Source organism: Lacerta agilis, chromosome 4, assembly GCF_009819535.1.
Source record: "Lacerta agilis isolate rLacAgi1 chromosome 4, rLacAgi1.pri, whole genome shotgun sequence".
Classification (NCBI taxonomy): Eukaryota; Metazoa; Chordata; class Lepidosauria; order Squamata; family Lacertidae; genus Lacerta; species Lacerta agilis.
In genome coordinates this window covers 80,439,976-80,467,756 of record NC_046315.1, presented here as the reverse complement: position 1 = coordinate 80,467,756, position 27,781 = coordinate 80,439,976, and the positions used below count along the sequence as shown (strand labels likewise).

General features: G+C 40.4%; 1 protein-coding gene across 9 annotated transcripts in view; it reads right to left on the bottom strand.

Moving 5' to 3' along the window:
• NALCN (sodium leak channel, non-selective) overlaps positions 1-27,781 on the bottom strand; it is a 181,009-nt gene that overhangs the window by 129,164 nt on the left and 24,064 nt on the right. For 7 of the 9 annotated variants that reach the window (XM_033147806.1, XM_033147807.1, XM_033147798.1 and 4 more), the window contains 4 exons: positions 17,220-17,303; positions 15,605-15,744; positions 14,115-14,243; positions 9,285-9,439 (listed from right to left, as the gene is read on the bottom strand). The exons of 1 other annotated variant lie outside the window; for it this stretch is intronic. In XM_033147806.1, the coding sequence (XP_033003697.1) occupies positions 9,285-9,439; positions 14,115-14,243; positions 15,605-15,744; positions 17,220-17,303 (508 nt within the window). Of the gene's footprint in view, positions 1-9,284; positions 9,440-14,114; positions 14,244-15,604; positions 15,745-17,219; positions 17,304-27,781 lie in introns of those variants that run through there. One more of the 9 variants, XM_033147805.1, reaches the window with a different exon arrangement.

Genomic DNA, 27,781 nt, shown 5'->3' with positions numbered 1-27,781 from the left:
TGGCTTGTCTCAGCATTCTTTGGATTAAATGTACTCAATCAAGCCTACAGACAAGTCTATTAGACGCAGCAGAGCTATTATAGTGTGTGTAAAACATTTATTTTATTGGTGTATGTTGGAATAGATGTCTCTAAATAAGGCTTTGTACAATGTATGGTTGTGCATTACTCTGGATTAAGAATAGGTCTGGAAACCATTAATCCAGAATAATGCATTTTTCAAAATTTCATCTATGTTGCAAAATTCATTCTCTGCACACGCCTATTATTTCCCAATCATTTACACTGAAATAAACATTCATGCAGAATTCTGCTGCTTGGCTGCAACCAGGCGATCCGCTCTCTATCTTTTAAATCGATGGATGGATGGAAGGAAGCAGGAAAACAAAGTAGCCAGTTTCTCACCTGCACTCCAACCCTTTTGAAATTCAGGTGTAGGAAGAGTAAAACAGGTGGGTAGAAGGGCAAAAGAAGGTGGGGCTGCTTCATCTCCTCGTTCACTGGTCAATTTAAAACTAAGCAAACTAACCTCTAGTTTGCAACCTGACAACCTTAATGTTATGATCAAAGTCCTTTCATGACCAAACTTCCCCATATTAAAGGTCTGATTACAAACAAGGAGACAGGAAATGAGACGAACTTGGAAAGCAGCATATTCCAGCTGAGATTCTATTACTTATCCGGTGAGAGTCAATACCAAATGGTCTGGAATGCCAATGGAATTTCTGTTCCACTGAATCCTGTTTAAACAGCTGTAGAGGTTTCTTTTGACTGTCACTACAAGGCAGCTGTACTAATCTATTCACATTAGTTTCACCTGACTGCCTTGTTTAATGTAGGCATCAGCTAATTTGGGATCAACATGGCAATCAATTAGTAAATTCTGGGATACGCTCTGAAAATTCTCACTTTCCCAACTCCCCAAATTTTCATATTTGCTGACACATTTTACTTTATTTGGGGTAGTACCCCTTCATACAGTAAAATAAGCCTATTTACAAAAAATACCTTTTAATAATACTAGTTACAGGTGGGTAAGCCGTGCTGTTCTGCCATAGGTCGAAACAAAATAGAAAATTCTTTCCAGTAGCACCTTAGAGACAGCTGAGTTTGTTCTTGGTATGAGCTTTTCGTGTGGCATGCACGATCTGAAGAAGTGTGCATGCACACGAAAGCTCATACCAAGAACAAATGCAGCTGGTCTCTAGGTGCTACTGGACAGAATTTTTCTATTTTGTTTAATAATACTGTAATTAAAAAAAAACTTAAGTTTGCTCACTGTCTAAGTACTCAACTTAAAATAAAATAAAAGAATGGATAGCTGTTATAGCTGCTGTGTCAAAACTAAGGTGCTCTATAGAGTGAGAACATATCTACTGAATTAAATTATGTACTTAGAAGATTTAATATTTGGTTATAATCATTTAAAATGGAAGGAAGGGGAGTGTGGATGCTGTTCTGGGTTAACTTGCCTATTATAAAATGGGCCAATGAATGGTTTTGGGTTTTTTAGGGGTGGGGAGGAATGGAGAGCTGCTTCTTGAAGACATCAGTGTATGATTCTCTAGGGACCAAGGAAAATGCAGAGAAGACAGAGTATACTTTTACTAAAATAACTTTAGTATCAGGGAGTTCCTACAAGGGAGGCCGACGAAAATCTTTCGTGGCTGCTTGATCAGCCACGTGTACGGAAAAAGAGTGTTAAGTAAAACCTGTGCTGGGGTTGCTCCAGGTTCTGGTATGTTAGAAATGCTAAGGAAGAAATGGAATGGACTTCTAAACATTATCCTAGTCTTCTAATACAGATCCAAGCAGCAGAGAATCAGAAACAAGCCCAATGTACATTATTTCGGCACTGCATTGGCTTCTTTCCCTCAAACAAGTACATAGGAACATCTCATTTTACACCTAACAATTCTGTGAAATTGTTGTGTCTTCTCCAAAGCCACTAAGCAGGTTCCATGGCTGCCCACAAGTTTGCCCACATCTCCAAGTTCTACCAACATTTCAATGGCTATGTATCAAATAATTGTTTTAATATAACTGTTTCTAGAAACCTCATGTTATGTTTCTAAAGTACACAGTACAGGTACCTGCTAAGACAAATGAAGCAGCCTTCATGTTTGCATATGCACAGATTTCTCTGTTTCCTACACAAATGTTGTAAGAATTGACAAAAAAACCATGTCAATGAAAATTTGATTATCAATCCCATTATGTATCATCAGTGCAAAGAATTTCTGAGCAGGAAGACTGCTAAGGAGGAATCAAATTCTAGTTTTCATGGGTCAATGCCAACACACTGCCATCACACCTTACTGGCTCTATCACAGAATTAAAGAGCTGGAAGAGATATTGGAAGTCATCTAGCCCAACATCTTTCTCAATGTAGGATGCAACTATAGCATCCCTGGCAGAAGTCCAGCTTCTACTTAGGCACCTCTAGCAAAGAAGAGCCCACAAGCTTTGTAAGCTGTCAGACAGCACTTACTGTTAGGAAGCTTCTCTTTTCTGAAATCTGCTTCCCTATCACTACCATTCATTGGTTCTAGTCCTGCCTTCTGGGCAACACAGAACCAGTCTGTACACCCTGGTCCTGAATGGGGTAACTGTGCCCCTAAAGGGGCAGGTGCGCAGCCTGGGAGTCATTCTGGACTCACAGCTGTCCATGCAGGCGCAGGTTAATTCTGTGTCCAGGGCAGCTGTCTACCAGCTCCATCTGGTATGCAGGCTGAGACCCGACCTGCCTGCGGACTGTCTCACCAGAGTGGTGCATGCTCTAGTTATCTCTCGCTTGGATTACTGCAATGCGCTCTATGTGGGGCTACCTTTGAAGGTGACCCGGAAACTACAACTAATCCAGAATGTGGCAGCTAGACTGGTGACTGGGAGCGGCGACAGAGACCACATAACACCGGTCTTGAAAGACCTACATTGGCTCCCAGTACGTTTCAGAGCACAATTCAAAGTGTTGGGGCTGACCTTTAAAGCCCTAAATGGCTCGGTCCAGTATACCTGAAGGAGCATCTCTACCCCCATCGTTCTGCCCGAACACTGAGGTCCAGAGCAGAGGGCCTTCTGGCGGTTCTCCTCGCTGCGAGAAGCCAAGTTACAGGGAACCAGGCAGAGGGCCTTCTTGGTAGTGGCACCCGCCCTGTGGAACACCCTCCCACCAGATGGCAAAGAGAAAACCAACTACCAGACTCTTAGGAGACATCTGAAAGCAGCCCTGTTTAGGGAAGCTTTAATGTTTAATAGATTATTGTATTTTAACATTCTCTTGGAAGCCACCCAGAGCGGCTGGGGAAACTGAGCCAGATGGGCGGGGTATAAATAAATTATTATTATTATTATTATTGTTATTGTTGTTGTTGTTGTTGTTGTTGTTATTGTTACCTGTGGCCCACATTATCTATGCAATTTCAGCTTAGTAATGTCCCAAATGCTGAGTCAATGTGGCACTTTCTGCAGCAGTATAAGCTGCCCAAAGTATCACAAAGACTTCATGTGATGTTTAAATTCAGACATTATCTATATGTGATATGAGGCATGACCAAGGAGGAAAGACAACCACACACAACAAAGTAATGCATGAGCAAAGCCTCTTCTGAACCACACTGAGGAATAACATATTTAAGAACAAGCAGCCACATAAAAGAATTTGTCACGTCATAATACAAGCAAGCAACCCTTAAGAGACTACTGGTGTCCTTGAAACTGACTCTATTTTAGATAGTCTATAAAATGAAGAGGCATGTAATAAATTAAGTATAATTAAGAGACTGTATCAATGTAATAAAATACACCACAGGGTAGAATATAGGAAAAGAAAAATTAAAGACAGATAGTTGAGGCAAAGCAGAGGTATTCACTTGTAAAACAGGAGATATTAAAGCTGTGACAGGATTATATGAATAGTTCTTTATCTTATCCCCAGTGTAAATCAAAGTCCCAAACCTTCAGAATTTTTCCAGTCACAAATGAAACAAAAAAAACAAGCCCATGCTGGATTCATCAATCTGAATGATACACTTTACAGGCTGCAAACAAGTGATTAAATAAATCAGCATGGGGCTGGCTGAGTTGAAGTGCAGTATAGACATGAAGACATTTAGGCCTTAAAATAATGCTGAGGAAAATGAAGAGAAAAATCACAAAGTTTTGTGATGCTCCCACACCATCCCACCTCCTTTATCTTTATTGTGTCAGACTCAGGAATATTTATAGTTGATGAATCTGATTCAGTGGTCAGGAAACAAGGGTTGTATCCTAAGCTTGCATTCCACTTGTGCAACAGTTTCCTCTTCCTATCCTTAGAATCATAGAATTGTAGAGTTGGAAGGGATCCCAAGAGCCTTCTAATACAACCCCTGAAATGCAGGAATCTCAGCTAAATGGTCATCCAACTTCTGCATAAAAATCTTCAAGGAATGAAAGTCTACAGCCTCCTGAGGGAGACCGTTCCAACCGTCGAACAGCTCTTAGCGTCAGAAAGTTTTTTCGGATGTTTACAGTAGTTGGAATCTCCATTCTTTTAACTTGAAGGCGTTGGTTCGAGTCCTACCCTCCAGAGCAGGGGGGGGGGGGGAAGCTGTTATTTCTTCCTTCCCCTGCATCTTCCCCATGCATACTCATAATCTGCTCCAGGGGGTTGGGGGGGCATAGGGAGGGGAAGGGGAAGTTTCCTTGCGCGAGTGGAACACAGCTTCTGCAGCGCTGGCCACAACACTAACATCCCAATCTCATCTGCCCTTATTCCGACCCATTGTTCTACCCGGACACTGAGGTCCAGCGCCAAGGGCCTTCTGGTGGTTCCCTCACTGCGAGAAGCCAAGTTACAGGGAACCAGGCAGAGGGCCTTCTCGGTAGTGGCACCCGCCCTGTGGAACGCCCTCCCACCAGATGTCAAAAAGAACAACAACTACTAAACTTTTAGAAGACATCTGAAGGCAGCCCTGTTTAGGGAAGCTTTTAATGTTTGATGGATTACTGTATTTTAATATTTTGTTGGAAGCCACCCAGAATGGCTGGGGAAGCCCAGCCAGATGGGTGGGGCATAAATAAATTATTATTATTATTATTATTATTATTAGGCTCTCCTATAACTATTTAGTTCTACACTGCCTTTTCTAGGGGAATCCTCAAAAAGTGGCTTGTAGTACAAATATAGAAATATATAACAATTGAACATACATAATAAAAACAATAGTAGATTGATATATGGATATAGATATGGAACCAGTAAGAAGTTTGGTGAAATAAAACAAATTCACCCTCTGATTGGGAGTTCTTGAGTTGAACCCATCCAAATGGGGTTTGCATTTGGCACCTGATTTAAAAGATGTAAAAGACAAGTCATGCCCAACAATGAACAACCCGGAGCACACTTTGTTTACCTGCCCCACTGTGTGGTTTGGGGGGAAAGGTCTCGCAGGCCAAAGTAGGACCTCTGTCCAGCCTAATAAGGCCCAAGGGCTGGAGGTTTCCCACCGCTAGTCTACTCTCAAGCCAGAGTTATGTGCTGACTACTTGCTCAAAGATGACCATGCCACCTTTACTTTTAATGCGATAAAGGAGGATGATTCTAGGCTAGGAATTGTGGACAGAGATTGCTGCACCTTGCTATGCACTGAAGAAAGAAAAGCCACTATTCTTCCTTTCTTTGGTGTGTAATTTACGAGCTGCAAATACTGAAAACCAAAACTGCTACCATGGAGACTTCTGGGTTCATGGTAAGGAATTCTGGTAAAATTTCTGCCCCTTCCTGCTCCCGTGTGCTAACCACAATCAGTTTTTTCTTCTTCTAATGCCCAGACTATTGGCACATTGGTGACATTCCAGAGGCAGGGAACACCCCCCTCTCCAAATCCCTCATCAACTTTGCTCCGCACCTTCTTCAAAGTGTTTTGCCTGGTAAAAACGTGTCCTTGAACTGGGACAATTTTCCTTGCTTTTCTGGATGCATAATGGAAATGTGTTTTTGTGTGTGCACACGCCCGTGCATGTGTAGAAACTGCTGACATTTTTGTGGCGAGTTGCCAATAAGGGATACAGCCCTCTGACTAGGAAACATTCCCCACCCGGGTTAAAATTACACTTGAAACCCAATAAACGTGTCGCTGGTTTCTCAAGCAGCATCTGGCCTAGATATAGAGCTCCTGGGGCATCTCCTTCATTCCCTCCCATTTGAGTTTGTGTCATAAACATGTTTTGGAATCTTTGCACAGCCGGAATGTTATGCCATACTTTGAGGTGCATACTGCCTAGTTGGAATCTTTCTAGGAATGGCTGTAATTGGCCATCAGTTGTAACATATTTTTTTCATAGCATGAAGCATTATGAAAAGATCTTAGTAAACATATCACACACAAGTTGCAAGGATCATCAAATCGGAATCTTTTGAAGGCCAGTGACATTATGCCCCAGAGGTGTTGAGGGCATAGCAGAACATTTTGCAAATATCTTTCTATGAACAAAGGAAAATACAAAAGTCCTTTCTTACTTTGAAATCTGGCCACCGGCCAAGGTGAGGGTGCAGGTTGCTTGCAAACAGAGTGACCCCCAAAAGCTGAACTAGTACACTTTGCACAAAATGATAGCTACGAAGGGGCAGGGGTAGGAGAGGACAGGTCACAAAAAATGTTTTGGAAATTCTGGTTTATAAAGGAATATTATAAACCTGTGGGATAACAACAACAACAACAACAGTTGTTGCTGCTGCTGTTGTCATTTATACCCCACTATCTGGCTGGGGTATTATTGATCCCTAGTACAATTTGATGTAAAGAAACATGAATAATTTGTCTCTCATGAAATTAGATAAAATACTTATTTTTCAACCCTCCCCCCCCCACAAAATGTTGTCAGAAAAGCATTGTCAGATATTACTAGCAAATAATAAATTTAAATAGCACTTGGTGGGGACACTTCAACCTCTAACACCTTAAGGCCTTGCAGTTAGAGAAGACACACTGCAGCTCATCTGAATGTACATCTGAATGTGCAGCTCATCTGAATGTACATCTGTAAAGGGGGAAAAAAAACTCAGGAATGTTCTTCAAAATCTAGCACCAAACACTCTGAGTGCCTTTGTCAGTAAACCTTTACGGGGGGAAACTACTTTAACAATCCCACAATTCTGCCAAATCTACATATGCTGAATTATTTTCTGTGATATATCTGAGGAAAACAGACTTTAAAAAGAAATCAGCAAAGACTACTGTATTAATGAATATAGTCCACTGGGTTGTGATTACTTGTATTAGCTAAACCCAGTTCTGCAGTTGTACAGACTTCATCTGCCCATAATGCTAAGCCAAACCATGGCTAAGTGTAAATGAGCACATGTCCTGGTGGGCAGTTGTGGCCATTTCACTCCTCCTTGCTCCTGTTACTCTGCCAAAGCTTGGCTTAGTGTTAGGTGCAAACCCAGGCTCAGGCTTTGTTTCTCCCAAACAAACCATACACAGTAAACCAAGAATATTCTTGATCACAGCTTGGTCATTGGGTTGGAGTGAGTAAAGCCATGAGCCCAAGTTCCCATGTGATGCCAAAATATGGCTAGGCTCCTAGTAGTAAAGCAAGAGCAGAGGAGTAGCAAAGCTGGCATGATTTTCTAAACATGCAGCAGCATGTTTCTCCATTCATGCAAAACTAAAGTTTCAGTTAGTGCTATATTCGAACCAGCATGTAGCTGCACTGAAAATGTAATCACACGGTCATACCCACCTGACCTATCCTTTTTATTTCCTGTCTCAAGTTGCTTTTCATGTCCTCTGTAATCTACTCGTCTTTGAATCACCTGCTGAAAACTCTGAAATCTGCGCAAATGCAGTCACATACTTAATGTACGAGGAAATCTTTCTGAGAAGTTAGCTCCATAATGCACGCAGTCATCAAAACTATTGAACTAAACTAGACTCGATCATAATACACCAAAGGGCAGAGAAAGGAAGGGAGATGAAATGAAATACGATCTGAAATATTAGGGCACCTGTCACATGTCAGTTATTCATTTATTAAAGAGACTCTCTGCAGAAAATGCAAGGCTTTTCAAAGGGAAAAGGAGCTCAGATCAAAAACCAAACCAAAAAAAGGAAGAACTTTACATACCCCAAGTCTGATTATCCAAACCACACACATGCGAGCACACAAAAGGACTGCTTCTATATGAAGTGCATACTGAGCAATCATCTCGATTTGTTTTCAAAAAATTGCTGAGGTTATACAATGTCACTGTCAAATGGTTGTTATGCTGCATTTCCCATGGTAGTTTTCTGTCACTTTTTTTTTTAGCGCAGTGTCTGATTTTTGAAAAAGATTTGCTGCATCCTATTTTGCTATGGCCATATTATTATTGTTTTGCAGTGTACCTGCTTTCTTTGCCTTTGGTTATGAAGGTGTAACCCAGGCTTCCTCAACCTTGGCCCTCCAGATGTTTTGAGACTACAGTTCCCATCATCCCTGACCACTGGTCCTGCTAGCTAGGGATAATGGAAATTGTAGGCCAAAAACATGTGGAGGCTGATGCTGTGGAAGCCTGGTGTAACCCTTCTGCACAAAAGGCACCTACCAGAATCTACCCGAATGTATGAAAAATTTGCACGAAAGAGTAACACTCTGGAAGTGCCAGGAGAGGGGCAGGTGAGTCTTTTTTACACTGTGTGTTTCCCCCACCAACCTACTGGCATCTGCATGTAAATATTCTAACCATATGGACTTCTGTTTGTGCACATGAATTTGTGCTTACGTGCTCTTTAAGGGTCATTTCTCATACCATCTTTTCATTGCTGAACATTCATGCTTGCGAAAGTAAGACAAGCAAGTCAAACCTTTTTAATTAAAGGACCAAACCATAACAAGACATCCCCAAGCTACAGCTCTGTATCTTTCCTACCTTCAGGGCAGGGAAGCAGCTGGGAGGATAGGAGTGGCTTTAGTAGAAAGGGGCTAGAGGAGAAAATGTTAAGAAGCCAGCCCCCTTCCAGCCTTGTACAAATTGCTGCACTTTGTCAGAGAAAACTGCATGCGACTGAGGTCACAAAGGGTGTCACCCTTAGCATATCAGGACATGAATAGCATTAGATGGACTGCAGAGACAATACTCCTAAAGCAATCTCCAACTGGAGGAAGAGTGCAAAAGGTCTATAAAAGACAAGGACAGCCACAGCATCAACAGCCCTTCGCCCTACACATTCACAAACTGTCTACTGCAAGTTCCTCCTAGATGATTTACAAGAATCTAAAAATAGGCTTTGATAATAGATTTTAATCAGATAAACAGACCTATCTCATTAAAGCCACTGTAGCCCAGCTCTTGCCTGCTTAACCCTAGTTCTTCAAGGTCCAAGCATTCAAATCCTGGGGGGCACTGGTAACCTTCTTCAGATGGTTTCGAACAGTGTGTATCCGGAATTGCTAGATTATTCCAGGTTATGTTTCTGTTGACATAAAAAAAGAGAACGAGTTAGTGCAACATGAGAAACGCAAACAGGGAAAACAGCAGCAGTGAAAACAGCTCCCCCCCCCAAATAAATTTAATGTTGTGGTAAAAAAAATATATGCAACAGCACTGTCTTAGAATGGAGAGTTAATATTTGGCGGTGGGGACATCTGTCAGCTAGTGCAATGTGGGAAAGAGAATCTCTGAAAGGATTTATCAAGATGGTTGCTGGAGTTTCTGCAGTCAGAGGCTCTTATAGTATGATATCCTAAATGAGTGTTTCCAGGAACCCCTGTAACATGCTTCAGTATCTGGCAGAACCCCAATTGCTTTGCCTCCCCCACAATCTCACAAAAGCAAAATCAGATAATAAGCGATTTATTTAACAAGTACAAAATTTTCCATAAGGATACTGATGGAACATGTTGGAAAACGATGTCTTAAATAAACACTTGAGTTTTCTTCATAAGAAATTGGCACCTGTCCTTTATAACATCTTGTACAAGTCTAGTACGATACTTCATATGAACAAAGATAATTTCCCAGGTGCTGAAATTCTTTGTAAACCCTGAAATTCAGATTTTGAAAATGCAGATATTTGCATTTTGAAGCTAAAATATGCGGAAGTGACCCCAAGTTACACAACAAAATGGTCCCTGATACAAAGGAGTACAGAATGTATTCATCAGAATGTATTCACCAGCTAATATCATGACTACTCAAAGGCATCTCTAGCTGCCTATTTAATGGTAGCTCTGATGCTGTGACAGGGAGGAAACTTGCACACCTCGAATGCTTCTGGAGTTCTGATAACTTTATATTTTATCTGTCTCGCAGAACTCTCTTGTAACTAGTTGATGTGGGGTAGATCGCAGTGAGTTTCTTATGCTAATCTGATGCTGGATCCTCCCTCTTCAATACCATCCTTGCAGTTCTGGCCTTCATTTTCTTAAATATGCACATCACTGGCCCACACAGAAATATCACAGCAAGCATAAAGATTAGCTGACAGGTTATAAACGAGAAATAATGGTGAGCTGTACAGCTCCCAAGTGAGGAGCAGTCTGATCCTGTTCTCTGAGGAATTAGCTCTGGGAGCTAGGTTCTCTGTTTTCATTAAGAACCTGGGAACAATGTGCACTCTGCGTTATCAGATTCACACATCACCATCCTCTGAAAGGAGCAATGGCTCAAGAGAATAGAGAGAAGCTCTGGAATGATCAGAAGAAGTTATCCCTCAGCAAATTGAGATTTAATGTAGGGCAATACGCTGAAGGAGAACGAGAGGCAGTATAGCTATTAACATGAGTCAGCTATTCAGGCAGTAGTAGTACTGAAACAAAAATCAAGGAGAGACAAGTAATACCGGGATGGGACGATCCTATTTCTTTTGCTGCTTTCATATGCTCCTCTCCATCGAGAGGAGGAGCAGGAACATTTTAGCACAGTGGTTCTCAAAAGGTGTGGCATGCCACATTGGTGTGGCAAGAGAGGATGGCAAGTGTAGTGGGAAGATTTGAGGACAGGTTTAGTGTGGTATAGTACATAGCATCAAAATATAAAATACATAAAACCTAAAAAAGTATTTATGCCTTTCTTCAAGAAGATTAGCTATTTTTTTTTTACAGTTCTCCACGACATATTGCTGTGAACAGGGATTTTTACCTCTGATGAAGGATCAGAAAAGAGAAAGGCTTCTAATACAAACGAGATTACCCGGCAAAAGCGAGTTCACACCTCTCACTGAGTTTGCATACATACTTAAGGTGCATATGTAAGAGGCTCGTTTGTAATTGTATTTTGGGAATGATTCATGTTCCTATGCATCTGCATTGCTTTTTGCTTTCCAGTGTACTTCTTACCATTAAGAAACATTCAGTGTGGCCCAGAGGAAGGAGTTTGAAAACCACTGTTTTAGCATCACAGCAACCCTGTTTAAGGGAGTCTGAAAGCAATGACGACCCACCCAGGCCACGTAGTAAAGTGCCTACTGATATAGACGACGGGACTTCAGTGCAAAAGAGGAAATTTGGTGTATGCCATGCTGTACCTGGTTACGTTTCTTCTCATCAACTATTATAGGGGAAGGGCAGTAGAAGAATCATAGAATTGTAGAATCCAACCCCCAGCAATGCAACAATGTCCAGGTATCCCATATGGGGATTGAACCTGCAGCCTTGGCGTTATCAGCACTATGCTCTAACCAACCAGCTCAGTGGCAAATGGTCTCTGGTTCAATCCCTGGCAGGGCAAGGGTGGTCTGAGAAAGACTGCTCCCTGGGCTAGATGGACCAATGGTCTGATTTGGTTTCAGGCAGCTTCCAGGGTTCCTAACTGTTAAGGACACAGGAACATATCCTGCTTTGCATGTAAGAGAATCGGTGCAGTGCAGGGGACAGAGTGCTGGACTAATGCTGAAGAAACCCAGTTTCAAATCCCCACTTGGCAATGAAGCTCTCAGGGTGACCTTGGGCCATTCACTACCTTACAAATACAAATACAAATACAATGCAGTGCAAATACAATGAAGGAGGGGAGGCATTGTATGTTTCCCTGAGCACCTTGGGAAAATGTGGGAACGAATGTCCTAGTAATCAGCATCATGGATTTTTTTATTTTGTTTTAATCACCGTAGTGTACCTATTGTATGGTTGTAGTCTTAGGTACACTAATATGGAAGTAAACCCCAGGAAAACCAGTTTTATTTATATCCCCCCCCCCCAATTTTACTTTAGGAAATTCTGCCCCTGGCTACATCCAAACAAATTCGGATTTGGACCTCTCCCCCACATCCAAAACCACCAAGGGTAGAATCTACGAAATGGTCCCCCCCCCATTACACAAATATGAAGAACAGACGGGTTTTTTATTTTGCAGCAAGGAAGCCTACTAAACAAAAAAATAGTTGTGGGGGATGGTGGAGGCCAGTATAACACAGGGAGAAATAATATCTGCCTCAGAAGAAATGGAGTTAGATAAGTAATTATAACAACAGGATAATGAGTGTGAAGAATGCTTAGCCAGAAAGAGATTCAGAATCCTCTCAAGGGAGAGGGGAGGGGACCTGGCAGCGAAAATTAGGACAAGCAGAAGCAACGAGAAAATGCAGAACTCGATGTTAGTTGGGTGTTTTTTAAATAGAAAAAATAAATCTTGTTACCAGCTGAACAGTTGGTTCGACTCTTCTATCTTATTGACATACAGATTCAGATTTTCACGGAGCCGATTTATGTTTGTTTTAAAATTTAACACCTCACTGCACAAGTATAGGTAGAAGCTCAATGGCCTGTTGCACTTGGGAAATCAAAATGTTATTGCTTTCAAGCTGGGGGAGGAACAGAGCACTTTCCCTTTTTCATATGTCCAGCAGTTGTTGCTGGTATGGCCTTATCTCAACACAGTCACTTTTAGGTCACAGTGAAGAGAGCCTGCATCCAAAAGGATACTTAGAACAAGAGAATATACTTGCCAAAAGCTGAAGTAAAGGCCTCCACACCCTTGTTTCTTAACAAACCTTACAGCAACCTACAAGGGAAAGTGTTGATAAACTCCTACTCCAGCCCACCCCGCTCCTCCTGCAAAACAAGGAGTCGCCAAGCAAGTGTAGGCCACAAATCATGGTGGGCGGGCTGTGTTTGGCTTAGCAGAGCAAGCAAATACTCTGTAACAAATACAAGGAAGTTTATAATTTAAAATACAATAAAATAAAAGCAATAGAGTGGGCTGCACAAATAAAACCACCTGCCTTTCAAGCATGCAAGATGTAATTACATTAACTGAACTGGGGAGGGGCTTGTATTGGTCTGTGTTCCCAGAGCAAAGATCACAGTGGTTATGCTCTTCCCATGGTTTTGCTGCCGCTGCACTACCCAGAGCTAAGCTATGGTTTGGCTCAGGGCCGTCTTATCCATAGGGGCTAGTGGCGCAGTGCGCCAGGGCGCTGGCCCCCCCAGGAGTGCCCCCGTGAGCCCGCCGGTATACCGTGCGCTCCCTCCCCAACCCACCCCTGCCCCCACGGGCAGACGGGCACTTGTGCCTCCCATCCCGCGCAGGGAGCCCCAGCTGGAGCGCTGGAAGGGCGCACAGAGTCCCGCACCGCTCCAGTGCCATGACCCTCATCCCCCGCTCACCCACCCCCCTTCCAAGGGGCGGCCAGCGCGGGAGGGAGGTGGCCCCAGAGGCGGAGAGGCGGCACGTCGGGGGCGCCAGAGGGATCGCTGCACCACAGTGGCCGATCTGCCTAAGACGGCCCTGGTTTGGCTTAGTGTTATTATTTAATTGATTGAATGCCTTTCTATGCTGCTTTTCATTCAAATGAATCCCAAAGCAGCTTACAACAATAAATAGCAATAACATGTCTGAACCAGGGCTCATGGTTTGTCTCACTGCAATCAAATCATGAGCAAGGTTGTGTTCATTGTCCTGGGAACCAGCACGTTGGCTCACTCATACTAACTAAGCCATGGTTTGACTGAGTGTTGTGTGCAAATTGAGTCACTGACTCACAGGAACCCCAAATTTCAAGCCGGATCCTATTTTTTTTTGGCAGAATTTGTTTGCAATTCAATGTCTTGCTAGAGGAACTCTTTCCTTGTGATTTCTCCGTTTCTAGTTCAGCTCCAGACAGAAGGTCACTGAGACAAAGTTTTAAAAAAATCTTCATTTAGACTTACCCTGGCTTTGTATCATTTGTTACACAATGATACGTGAAAGGTCCAAACATCTGAACCCCCAGAATTCCATACAGAAGCAGAAAGAACAGAAGGAATATTGAAACACTCCAAATTTGTTCACCTGAGCGCCTAACAAAAAAGGAAAGTGATATGCATTACATGCAATTAACCTGCACAAGTTCAACGCCAGTAGTGCAATATCCCATCCATATGTGGTAAATGAGTGGAGAATAGCCTTGTGGCACAGGGGATATTCATCCTGTGGTTTAGCCCTTTGAAATGCATAGCTAGATTAAAGGAAGCAAGCAGTTTTAAAGGGAAGATAAACTGGGTTGGGAGGTGGTGGAATAATCTGAAAAATGGCAGGGCATGTCTTGGGAATTGCATAGAAAGGAGGGATACATGTCCAATTTTTTAACAGCAAATAAGAGTGTCCACGTGAGGAATTGCAGACCTCTTCCCTCACTGGTATCTTACTTCTCTGTACCTTCTCTTCTCAAGTGCCTTTCTCCTCTCCATGCTTACTTAGGCTGAAAGCAGAACTTGTCCAAGTCAAGGACAAGATGGCATGCATACACACATCCCAGTAATATATATACCTGTAAGGGCAATCAAATCTGTCTCCAATACTGATGACAGGGTATGATCAACCACAGCACCTAAGGATGCTAAAGGGGTGCAAGATAGGCCACAATGGCACTCATCAATTTATCCTCCAACACCTCACAACCACTACCTGCCCGTTAGCAGCTGCTGCTCTGAGGTGGGTATCCCATTATCAAATGGTACAGTTGGATCTGCCTGAAGAGAGGATAGCAATGAGTGTAGAGAGTGTTCAACATCCCTCCCCCAAGCGCCTTTTTTGCAGTTAAAAACAGATCCCCTAACCCTCATCTAACATGTCTTGTGGAAATTCTACCTCATGTGTAGTTAGGCCTACAGCAACCCCGAATTTTCAGGGCTCTCTGATGAGTGTACCCCATACAACTGTATGGTACAATTAAATCTTAAGTGGTGCCCTCCTCCACTGTCTCCTGAGACAGATGGATGCCAACTTCAAGCATTCACCTGAAAATTGTGGTCTGTGAAGAGGTCAAAGGGAAAGAACTTCAAATAGAAGCTTGGGCTACTTCTAACACAGGACATTATCCCAACATTCATATCAGCCCAGAACTGAAGGGAGAAATTGGATTAAAATAATATTTATCAAATTTTATGAAATCTTTAAAAATGTTTGAAAAATTGGAAGACAGAAAGATGGGGCTGGAACTTCTTTTTTATATATGTAATTTTTATTGAATATAAGGGCTGGAATTTCTTAAGCAATCCTATGACATTTCCCCCAAAATTCACAGTTTGTATTATATATCTATTAGACATTAAGAAGCATATGATTGCATGTTTAAAATAATCCCAAACAACACAATGTCATTGCCTCCCCATCCCAAGTATTCATATACCGTTGTGTCTAGATTTAGCAAACAACTTACTTTAAAATGTTGGTTATCCTGGTTCTTGGCAATTCAAAGCGGAAATAGATCCGGAATGCTCGAATCATAATAAGCGGCCGAGGGATCCTCAACATGCCCCAAGGTGACATTTGATCAACTATATCAGCAATTTCAAACACCTAGGAACAAGAGAACGTCTTTTTCCCTCTGATTTTCTTCCCTGAGCATACTACTGTTCTTTGTGCTGTTTTCTAAAGTTTGCATTGTTTTGCATAAATATTTCCAGGGCAATGTATTTTCAATGGCAATCTCCTTCTTTCAGCGCTTGTTCCCGGTTTAACACTGGTTTCTGAAACAAGAGGCTTTGGGCAACTGATTTTATAATTCAAGTGACTTATCCCAGAACACCAAATGCCAATTATCTCATTCATAAAGGTGAAACTGAAAATAAAGGGAGGATTGAAATAATCTACCAGGGGCAAAGAAAAAGAAAAAAGCTTGAATGTGAAACATTCAAGTAGAGAAGAAGAAGAGTTTGGATTTGATATCCCGCTTTATCACTACCTGAAGGAGTCTCAAAGCGGCTAACATTCTCCTTTCATTCCTCCCCCCACAACAAACACTCTGTGAGGTGAGTGGGGCTGAGAGACTTCAGAGAAGTGTGACTAGCCCAAGGTCACCCAGCAGCTGCATGTGGAGGAGTGGAGACGCGAACCCGGTTCCCCAGGTAACGAGTCTACCGCTCTTAACCACTACACCCTCTGGTGGGATTCCTATAGGACCTCTTCCAGACCAGGTTTGGGTTGGAGAGAGAGAACTGGGTGGAGAAAACAGGAAGTGTTCAGGCTTCCTATTCTAGTCATGTCTAGTATTGCAGCACTTCATACAAGCCAAGTAGGGGGAAGGATCCATTAAGCAGAAGCAAGAGAGATTGTGCCCTTAGAATATTTAATAATAATAATTATTATTTATTATTTCTACCCTGCCCATCTGGCTGGGTTTCCCCAGCCAATTTAAAAATTACAATCCATTGATTGATCAAAGTTTGAAATAAAGTATGTGTACCATTCCTGATGTAAGGATTTGAGTACTGTATGAATTCTTTTCAATAATTACCCCCCCCCCCCGTGGTGGCTCCATGGTTGTGGAATGTTCTCCCCAGGGAGACTCACCAGGTGCCATCACTACATGTCTTTCGGCACCAGGCAAAAATATTCCTCTTTACCCAGGCCTATGGCTATCAACAAGGTACCTCTGATATTCTGGAGAGGTTTTTCAAGGGACATGGATAGCTGCAGTAGGTAGAAGGAAAAGAAGTCTTCCTTCTGTGAGTGTGTTTCTATTAACTTACTTTAGGATGCAAGCTATTATTTTAATTTTGTACTCAGCTGATTATTATGGAGGCAACCATGGGGTCTGGAGTGGAAAACACTGCTTTGCTGCAGAAAGACCACTGCCCCAAACACTGGACCTGAAGACAATCTTCCTGTTTGGTCTCGATCTTTGGAACGGGACCAACTCTACAAGTCTTGGTTGTTATCAGAAGAAGAGTGGCCCTCAAGAGTGTTTTTAATTTTTTTCTTAAGCTGAGGTGAGGGCTTGGCCAGAGATAAAGGCTGTATTTCTGCACTTATTGTAATGCAACATCATTTACCTGTAAAACTAATGACACCCAAAGACAAAATACCATGAATCCATCAAACACACACCAGCGGTCCTTCACATAGGAATTATCCCCCTAAGGAGAAAAAAAATGTAAATGGAATTATACGAGTTGTCTTATTTCATGTTTTTAAATTATTTCTGTAATTTCACGTTTTTAAAACAGAATATTTCTAACACAGTGAAGCAAAAGCAACATCCTAGCATTTAAAATTCTATGTCAATAGTTGCTGATTCTATCCAATAGAGAATGCTGCAAGATTAGCAACCTTCGAAGGATCTCCTTTCGCTTTCCTCACATAGAACAGCTTTACAAAGCGCACTCCATTTATAGCATAAATGGTTTTTTTGTCTAACAGGTGTCCAAAACAACCTGTAGTCATTTATCACAGGTGTCAATGGTCAGTATTTATAAGTTGCGCCTCCTGTTTCTGTTACCAAACAGAATTGGTTTGCAACCAGTGCATTTGGAATAAGAGGAATGCTTTGGGTAAATCAAAATGCAGAGAAATACGGCAGACTTCATCTTGCTTTTCCTCGATGCTTTTATATAGCCACCTACAGTCCACCTGACAAAATGTTTTTCAGGCACAGCTCTGGCTATGAGCATAACTGAATTTGCTCATTATAGTGCTCAGTTAACCACCCCCCCCCCCAATTCTCATCTCCTGGTAGCTTTTCTCCTTTGTTGGGCAAAAAACTACATATACCTATACACTTCAGCAAATGGGTGCAGTTGCATCTTCATCGAGTTGCCTTTTCTGTTGATCAAGAAAAGACTGATCATCTGCAAGTACTGGAAATAGTTGCTATGGGAGCCTTTTTCCTCAAGGGTATCTTTCTAAAGTACCTTAAAGTCAACATCCAGGACATCAAATCTGGTTTCCTTGCCATACAACAGAGGCCAAAGCAACTTGCTTTATGGGCATTGTGAAAATTACAGGATTAAGCAGAGGTCTTTAAAGACATTTATAATACGGTGAGATAGCAAATCCCTTCATCCAATAGGATAATGGGGGCAAAGGGGGAAGAAGAGAAAAAGTAAAACATTTTTAAACACACAAACCATGAGATAACACACTGCGTCCCAGTTTGCACATAACACAAAGCCTAACTATGGCTTAGTATAAATGTGCAAGTGTGCAAATTTCCCAGAGGTATCACAGCTCTTTTGCTCCTACCCTGGTTCCGTTGCTGTTGCTGCAGTGCATGCCATCCAAACCAGGGTTTGTGATTTGCCTTTCTCCAGTCAATACAGCTCACAACATGACCAGTGCAGGAGCAAAGCATCCACAATCTCCCCTCCCAAAACCTGCACATTTGCACTAAGCTATGCTTTGGCTTAGCAAACAGTCTATGCCTGCTGGATACATAATGCTAGCAATGGCCTAACCATGGATAGGAAGTTGGGAGAATGCTCCAGGCTCATAGGTTCACTTCCTCTCATGTGCAGAAATTCCCTGGCTAGAATATGTTTTCAAATAGATAGATAGATAGATAGATAGACAGAAACTATGGCAAAGGTTTAGGTCTGCACCAGTGCTAACGGTGCAGTGCCCAGGCTTTAACCAAGGTGTGCAAACCAGCTTCATTCTATCCCTATCTTCAAATATTCATTTAACAGTTCAACATGATAAGAATTAACCATAGCTAGCCCCAGCACAAATGTAAGATAGGACCATGGTTAACACTGAACGAGTAAGATTCAGGAATTCACAAAGATGAAGGGAGGGGAGGGGAGAACAGATCTATGGCATGTTATTGATCACTTAGCCATGGTTTACATATGCTCTTGGGCTATTTCAATTTTTTAACAGAAACAATATATTACTGCAACAATGGTGGTGGTGAGACACATAGCCCAGAGGTTTATGACCAAATTTGAGACTTCTTTTTTAAAAAGAATATGTTACTAGTCATAATGACTGCAAGCAAAAATTAAAAAAAATGTTACAAATATGGTTCACTATTTTAAAATAATCCAGAAGTCAATTAAACAAACAAACAGACAAAACAAACACAAAGAACATAATTATATCTTCAAATGTTACAGTCAATATTATTTTGTTTTGTCACCAAAACTTGGTTTTGAACCCTGGAAATCAACAGAAACTAGAATCTTGGGTCATCACAGCTGCACTGTAACTGCATTGGAGAGAGATATGCCTTCATATTTGATTCTATCCTAAAAGTGAAATACTGTGCACCATAACCTCATTTATTTTATTTTTTGCAGTATGTGAATTTTTGAGCAAACATTCCCACTGTTCAACCATTTATAAACTAAGGTCCCAGTTAACAAAGGGTCTTTAAAGAAAGAAGTCACCCCTGGGTCCTTGGAATGAAATTGCTTTCCTTTTCACATGGGTGCCTGGTTTCTGTACCTCCTTCACAGTCCTGGAAAGGACTAATCTATCCTCCCATGCAGAATTTAGAAGCTACAATACTGCATGTGCTTCTAAACCCAAGGACCAACCACACAGAGATGATTAACTTACCTACAAGCAGCAATTGAGTAGACTTACCATAAGATGCATAGTACTACTCATTTACACAATACACTTTCCTGCTTATGAAAACATTCAAATAATTCCTATGTCAACTATAGGCTTCCGGTTTGGTCGCTGCTGCAGCCAGGTCTAGGTCTGCCGGGGTTGCGACTCAGGCAGTCTGCCCCACAAAGGAAAGAAACTCCGAGGCATTACTTTACAAGCTAGCGGAGGAAAAGTCCGAAGCTCAAGGGCAGTGAGCGGCACCACGAAGAGGGGTAAGAAGAATATAAGTCCCATTGTTTAGAGATCGTTTGGGGAGCCCCGGTGCATTCACATATCCCGACCTTTGTGAGGAAGCCTTGAGACAAAGGCGCAGCGTAGCGGCTGGGTTTTCAAGAGACAAGAGGGAAACCCGGAGCGGAGCGGAAAAATGTATTTAACGCTTTTAATGCTTTAACAACCAGAACGTCTTGATAAACAACAACGAACTAAATCTCTGTGGGTATAATAATTTAAACCACAGCGAACCCTTGCAGCTCCGAGCTTAACCTGGGAAAAACAAGGGCAACACGGATTTTTTTTAACTTACTTCTAGAGAGACTTGTCTGACTCTTGGAACGCTTCACACCACTGTAAACAGGACTGTTACAGGAAAAACCAAAGAAAGAGAACTAGAGCGGGAGACCTTGAACCTAGAGCCCCTCACCCACTCACTAGTTTAGCCGAGTCTGGACGTACCTGTAAAGACGGGGAAAGGACGAGGCGGAAGATAGCTGTGTGGGGAGTTTTACGGAGCGGGCAACGCGGTTGTGGAGGTCCCTGACTGATCGGAAACAAAGGGATCCGAGAGTGAATGGAGTAATCACCACGAACAAAGGGAGTGAAGGATAAAGGGCAGGAAGGGGAGCGGCTGAAATATGGCGGAGGAGGGAAAACGCTGAGCGAGGAACGCTGACTCAACCCTCCCGGAAGTGGTGGATAGGGGACAGGAAGAGAAGACAAAGAACTCAATTCAAGTGGAGGCAGGAAGAACGACCTGAGGCGGCAAGTAGAGCGCACTGAGGACATCTAGTGGCCGGGATTGGTTATTGACCCCTCTAGTGAATAGCGGACAACCAGTCTTGAACATATATATTTTGAAAGACCGGGAATTAAAGGGAGGATGAGACTTTAAGTGCATACCTAAACCTCTCCCATTGAATAATTTTGTGCCATCTCTATAAGAGGGAATAATACAATAAATTAAACAAGTAAATTGGGATAATACAAATAATATATCAAAGGAATATATACAAAACAAATTAAATTTAAAAGAAAAGAATAAAGAATATCAAGAATAAACCAGGACTATAAAGGACCACAAAATAACACATAAAGAACTATAAAAGGACGGTAAAGATATACACAAATACACAAATACACAAAGGCAAAATAGAATCCAAGGACAAGAATAAATAAATATTTCAAGAGAAGAAGTAAGAAATAAGGACAAATAAGGGAAATGGAAAAAGATAGCAAGAAATCGAGAAATCATAATGTCAACACCCCTGCAACTACTCAAAGACGTCCGTCAAATTTAGATGTGGACAATGGTGAGATCAAGGAGTTAATATTAGGATTGAGAGCAGAATTAGGGGACAAAATGGACTCTATAAATGTGAAGTTGGATAAAATGGAAAATAAAATTGAACAAAATTTGAAAAAAATTGAACAAAATTCCCAAGCGATAATGGACTTAAACAAGCAATATGAAGAACTGCAAAAGAAAGACCATGAGATGGAGAAGAAAACCCAAAGCCTAACAACTAAAGTAAACAAACAAGAAGAGCTGATGAAGAAAACTTTGGACGACTGTAAAGAAAATAGGAGGAGCCAAGAAAAAGTTTTGGTTGAACTACAAAAATTAAAGGACGTACAGGAATCAACTTGGGATGCGATGGCGATGCAGGAACTCAGACAAAATGAATTGATCTTGAGAATGAGAGGACTTAAAGAAACCCAGGACGAAAATGTGGAAGACATACTTATTAAAGGAATAGCAGAATGGATGCAGTTGAAGGAGGAAGATGTGTCTATATGTGTTGACAGGGCCTTCAGACTGAAACCAAGACATACACGAGCTACCAGATGGCCTGGAGACTGTCTACTTTTCTTAAATTCGAGGATCCTGAGGGACAAAATAATGCAAAAGAAAAAATTTCAAAAACTCAAGATTGATGGTAAAGAGATTATTATTAAGCGAGAGGTTCCCCCAAGATTGTTGAAGAAGAGATCGAAATATAAAGCTCTGACTGAGGTGCTGATGAGGAATAATATTTACTTTAAATGGGAGTTCCCGGAAGGGCTCTCATTTATGTATAATCAGACAAGGGTGAAAGTAACCACGGAACTGGAAGCAGAAAGGTTTTGGAGAAAACTTGAAAAATCAATGGGAGAGGGGAAAATAGAAGGAAATAAAAGGAGGGGAGGAGATAACGAAGACGAGGAAGAGCTAGAGGGGGAAGAGGAGCAGCTAGAATAGACAAATTGCTGTTATACTGAGCTGAAAGAGTATTAATATTGCAGAGAGATAAGAACTTTAATCTGCTATATTTTAAAGTGGGTGCTATCTACGCCACATGTAAGAGGAATATATGTGATAGTTCTGCCTTTGGTTTTTTTTTTGTTTTATTTTTCTTTTTGTTTGTGTCTTCTTGTCTTTGTTGGTTCTTTTTTTAAAAAAAAAATAGAAAAAGCCCTTAGCAATAGACCTTGAACTCCAAAGAGCTGATTTAAAATTTATGCTTTAATAAACTTTTGACTAAGAGATATGGATCTAAAAGTGATTACTTGGAACGTAAATGGACTAAATAATAAGGTAAAAAGAAACCGGGTAGAACATCTGTTAAAGAAGAAAAAATTAGATGTAATATGCTTACAAGAAACGCATATCAAAAAAGCCCACCGCCAGTTACTTGTAAATAGGAAATTAGGGGACGAATTTATTTCATCTGACATAAAAAAAAAGAGAGGAGTAGTGATGTATATCAATCCGAGGTTAAGGCCAGAACAAATAACCAAAGATAACGAAGGTAGGATCATAGTAGTTAAACTTCAAGAGAAGCAGGAAAAGATCATTGTAATGGGAATCTATGCTCCAAACGAAAAAAGAGCAGAATTTTATAAAAAGGTTGAAAATATACTATTGGACTATATGGACCAAATGATTATACTAATGGGAGATCTGAATGGGGTAGTATCACCACAAATAGATAAACGAAAGGAAGATAATTGTTTAAGACAAGGGAAATTACCGAAGACCTTTTTCGGAATGATAGACAATTTGGACCTACAAGATGCGTGGAGGTGTAGACATCCCACACAAAGACAATTTACTTTCCTCTCCCACCCAAACGATTCAGAAAGTAGAATTGACTCAATCTGGGTCTCAAAAGGTTTACTACTGAGATGCGAAAAGGTAGAGATATTGCCTAGAACCCTCTCCGATCATAACCCAGTATATATGGAGCTATCAGGAAGAGCAGAAGGAGTAAAGAGATGGAGATTAAATGAGCTTTTGTTGAATGATGAGACGGTAATCAAAAAGGCCGAAAAGGTCCTAGCTGATTATTTTGAAATGAATTATAATAATGAAGTCGATATAAACACGGTCTGGGATGCGGGGAAATCTGTAATTAGGGGTTTCTTTATAAGCCAAAGTATTTGGAAAAGAAGACAGAAAAATAAAAAATTAGACGAGTTATTAAAGGAAATAAGAGAGAATGAACTAGCATTAATGAAAACTAAGAAAGGGAATAAAGAGGAGATAGAAAGGAATATCAAACTACTGCAGACTCAGGTTTCTACCATATTAGATAAAGAGATAGAAAATAAAATAAGATATCTTAAACAAAGGAGCTTTGAATTCTCAAATAAGACTGGCAAATACCTAGCCTGGCAACTAAAGAAAAAAGAAAAAGAAAGACTAATAGAGAAAATAATAGATCAGGGAGAACCGATCACAGATCCGAAAAAATAACAAACCTATTTGTAGAATTCTATACAGATTTATACAAAGAAGAGAAATCAGATCAGGCAGAGATAGAGAAGTATATAAAGAAAACCAACCTATGGGAAATTGATGGAAACGAGAGACAAATTATAAACGAACCAATTACAGCAACAGAATTAAAAGAAGCAATTAAAAAATCTAAGACAGGTAAATCCCCAGGTGTGGATGGCCTACCAGCGCTATTCTACAAAAAATTTGAAAAAATTTTGAATGAACCTTTGAGGATGGTCATGAATAGAATTTGCGACAAAGGGATTATCCCTAAATCTTGGGAAGAAGCACTCATTTCTGTGATCCCCAAGCAAGGAGTAGATAATAATCAGGTTAAAAATTTCAGACCAATTTCTCTTTTAAACAATGATTATAAACTGTTCACTGGGATTATAGCAAATCGGCTAAAGAAAATATTGGGAGAGAAGATGAACAAAGATCAGACGGGCTTTTTGCCAAGTAGGCAAATGCATAGTAATGTAAGGAATGTAATTGATGTCTTGGAATATTTGAGTGTAAAAAAAGAGAAAAAGGCAGCACTTCTACTCCTGGATGCTGAGAAAGCCTTCGACAGAGTATCATGGCCATTCCTCAAAGGGGCAGTAGGCTTACTAGGATTTGGTCAAAAAATTTCAAATGCAGTCGAAGCAATCTATAAGACCCAAAGAGCTAAACTTATAATAAACAACGCAATATCAGGAGAAATAATGATACAAAGAGGCACAAGACAGGGTTGTCCCTTATCTCCGTTACTTTTCATACTAAGCTTGGAGTTTTTGTTGGAAAATATACGGAACGATGAAGGAATTAAAGGTATCAAAAACGGAGGAGATGTCCATAAAATTAAAGCATTCGCAGATGATGTAATTATCATGGTAGAGGACCCAACGGAAAGCATTAAACAAAGTATAGTAAGAGTGGAGGAATACGGACAACTGGCTGGGTTTAGCCTAAACATGAGTAAAACTAACATCTTGACTAAAAATATGTCCAAAGAAGAAGTACTGAGATTACAAAATGAGACAGGATTGAGAGTGGTGGACAGAACCAAATACTTGGGGATATGGATTACGAACAACACCAATAATTTATTTAAGGATAACTACATCAGAGTTTGGAAAGAGATAAAGAAAGATCTTGAGGTTTGGAGTAGACTGAAACTATCCCTCCTTGGTAAAATCGCAGCGATTAAAATGAACACCCTCCCCAAAATGCTATTCCTATTCCAAATGATCCCAATTTTGGGATCGTGTAAAAACATCTTTAAACAATGGAAAAAAGATCTGATAAGATTTATATGGAACCATAAGCCTCCGAGAATTAAATACAAATTATTGATTGACACCAAAAGTAGAGGTGGTCTGGCATTGCCAGATCTAGAACTTTACCATACAGCGGCAGGCTTTATGTGGCTAAAGGAATGGATTGTACTAGAAAATCACAAGTTGTTAGATCTGGAGGGTTTTGAAAATAAATTCGGCTGGCACGCATACCTGGTGGAGGACAAAATTAAAGCCCATAAGGGGTTTAATAATCATATCATTAAAAAATCTTTATTAAAAATTTGGGAAAAGCATAAGAGACTATTGGAACCCAAAACACCTAAATGGGTCTCTCCGATTGAAATAATCACAGTCAAAAAAAGAAATTCAAACGGAAATTGGGGCAAATATAAAGATTTGATAGAGGAAAAAGATGGGAAATTAAAATTAAAAGACTATAATGATATTAAACATTTCCTAACAGGTTGGATCCAATATCATCAAATAAATAGTAAATTTAACCAAGATAGAGCACAAAAAGGGTTTTTAGAAGACTCCTCTCTGCTAGAAAAACACCTCTTACATAATAGAAGCAAACTAATATCAAGTATGTATAATATCTTATTGGAGTGGGAGGTAAAAGACGAGATGATTAAGGAAACTATGATCAAATGGGCGAAAGACCTGGGGAAAACAATAGAAGTTGAAAAGTGGGAGAGGTTGTGGGGAAAGGTGTGGAAGTTCACGGCGGCGGAGGGGATTAGAGAAAATTTGATCAAGATGTTCTACAGGTGGTATATGACACCAAGTAAGATTCACAAAATGTATAAAGCTAAGAGCAGCTCTTGTTGGAGATGTCATAAAGAAGAGGGGACCTTTTCACACATGTGGTGGCACTGCGAGAAGATCCAAAAATTCTGGACCCAGGTATTGGAAGAAATAAAAAAAATGATGAAATATAATATTAAAAAGAACCAGGAATTATTCTTATTGGGAATTATAGATGGAGAAATAAAAAAACAAGATGAAAAATTATTCCACTATGCTACCGCTGCGGCCAGAACTTTAATAGCCCAATATTGGAAAAAGGAAGAAACACCAGAAATTAAAGAATGGCAAGAAAAATTATTCAATTATATTGATTTAGCCAAATTAACAGACATAATAAGAGGACGCAATGACCAAAATTTTCAACAAGACTGGGGAAGGTTTGGAGAGTACTTTAAAAAGCAGTGCCCCATGGTGAAATGCTGGCTCCATTTCTAGATATCCTGTATCTTGAACAAAGGAAAGAATAAAGGAAGCAAAGAAAAGGAAAATGAGGTAGAAATAGGAGTATAGGATCTCATAGAAGATTGCAGAGTGGTAAAAGGAGAGGTTGAATGATTACCAGGACTCAGACAAGTGGAAGCCTTGAGTAAGGAGGTAGTAGAAAAAGAAGAGATATAATTAGATTGAAGGAATAAGATAAAGATATGTATCGCTAAAGGGTAATAGAAAATAATGTAAAGGTTATGTTTCTTTTAAAGTCTATATGTAATACTACATTTATTACATGCAGATGTAATGTGAACCATATTTATTTTTATATATGACACCAAAAACTTGTTTTGTCAATTTTTATTTTTTTTGTTTGTTTAGGTTGAAAGGATGTACATATTTTAAAGATTGTTTGTTTTGAATCTATATAATAAAGTTTATTAAAAAAAAAAAAAAAAAAAGTACAACTCATCTGTTAGATACGACCTGATGTCACAGTTTGTGGAAAATGTTAATGATGCATAAATAAGATACACAAATTAGCAATGCCCTTCTGGCTCATTATGAGTTGTCACAGCAGCCTTTAGTTATGAGCAAATGGCAATAGCAAACTGTGTGTGGGTTTGTACTAGTCTGAAAGGGAGGGGAATTATTTTGTACAAAGATAGGTCTACATAGTTTTGGAAAGTCACAAAATAAAATAAAACCACCTCTTATTTCACAAATATGTGGTTAACTTTTCAAGAAAGCTTCCTAAATTCAAGCATAGTATAAGTTCTCTGTGTTACACTGCCTGGAAACTTTAAGGTGCCTTTAGCAGATTCTTCATAGCACTCAGCAACTAGCATCCTATTTTCTTACCATGCGCAGGGCCGCTAGGGAAGCAGAAGTCTTAACAGCTGAGCTAAATCATTTGATGGTACCAGTTTAATGAAGACTGATGGCTCCTTCTCTCTTGATTGCCTGAATTCTTTAGATATGTCATTTCTGCCCTGAAGCAACAAACTATATCCAAAATAAAAAAAGTTCTCTCTGTGCAAGAGAAGGACACCCCACCATTTTTTACTGTCTGTGATGTGTCCCATCTGATTTGTAAACGTTTTACACAAGAGCTCTGACCTTCACAGAACTGGAGCCCATGAATAATAATGGAACAGTCTTAGAAATTCATGCAAGGTGGAGCAGCACAATGCAGGAATCCTCACATAACATTTGCTGAGGGATTTTTCAAGTCTCCATCCTCTTCCAGCATTACTTATTATTATTTTCCTTCTAATTGTGGAACTGGAACTTGGAAGGATCATTAGCTGTGATAATGATGGCCATGCAAGGAAGGCAAAACCTGAAGTGTGCACTGTTTGCTTATATGCAGTTCACTATGTAGACATGCAATCTAGTTAGTATCTGAGGCAAGATTCAGCTTATGACGACTCTCTGCTGTCAACTTTATATTTTTCTTAAAAGACTGCTTCTGGCTTGCATGACTTCAGTGTGTGAA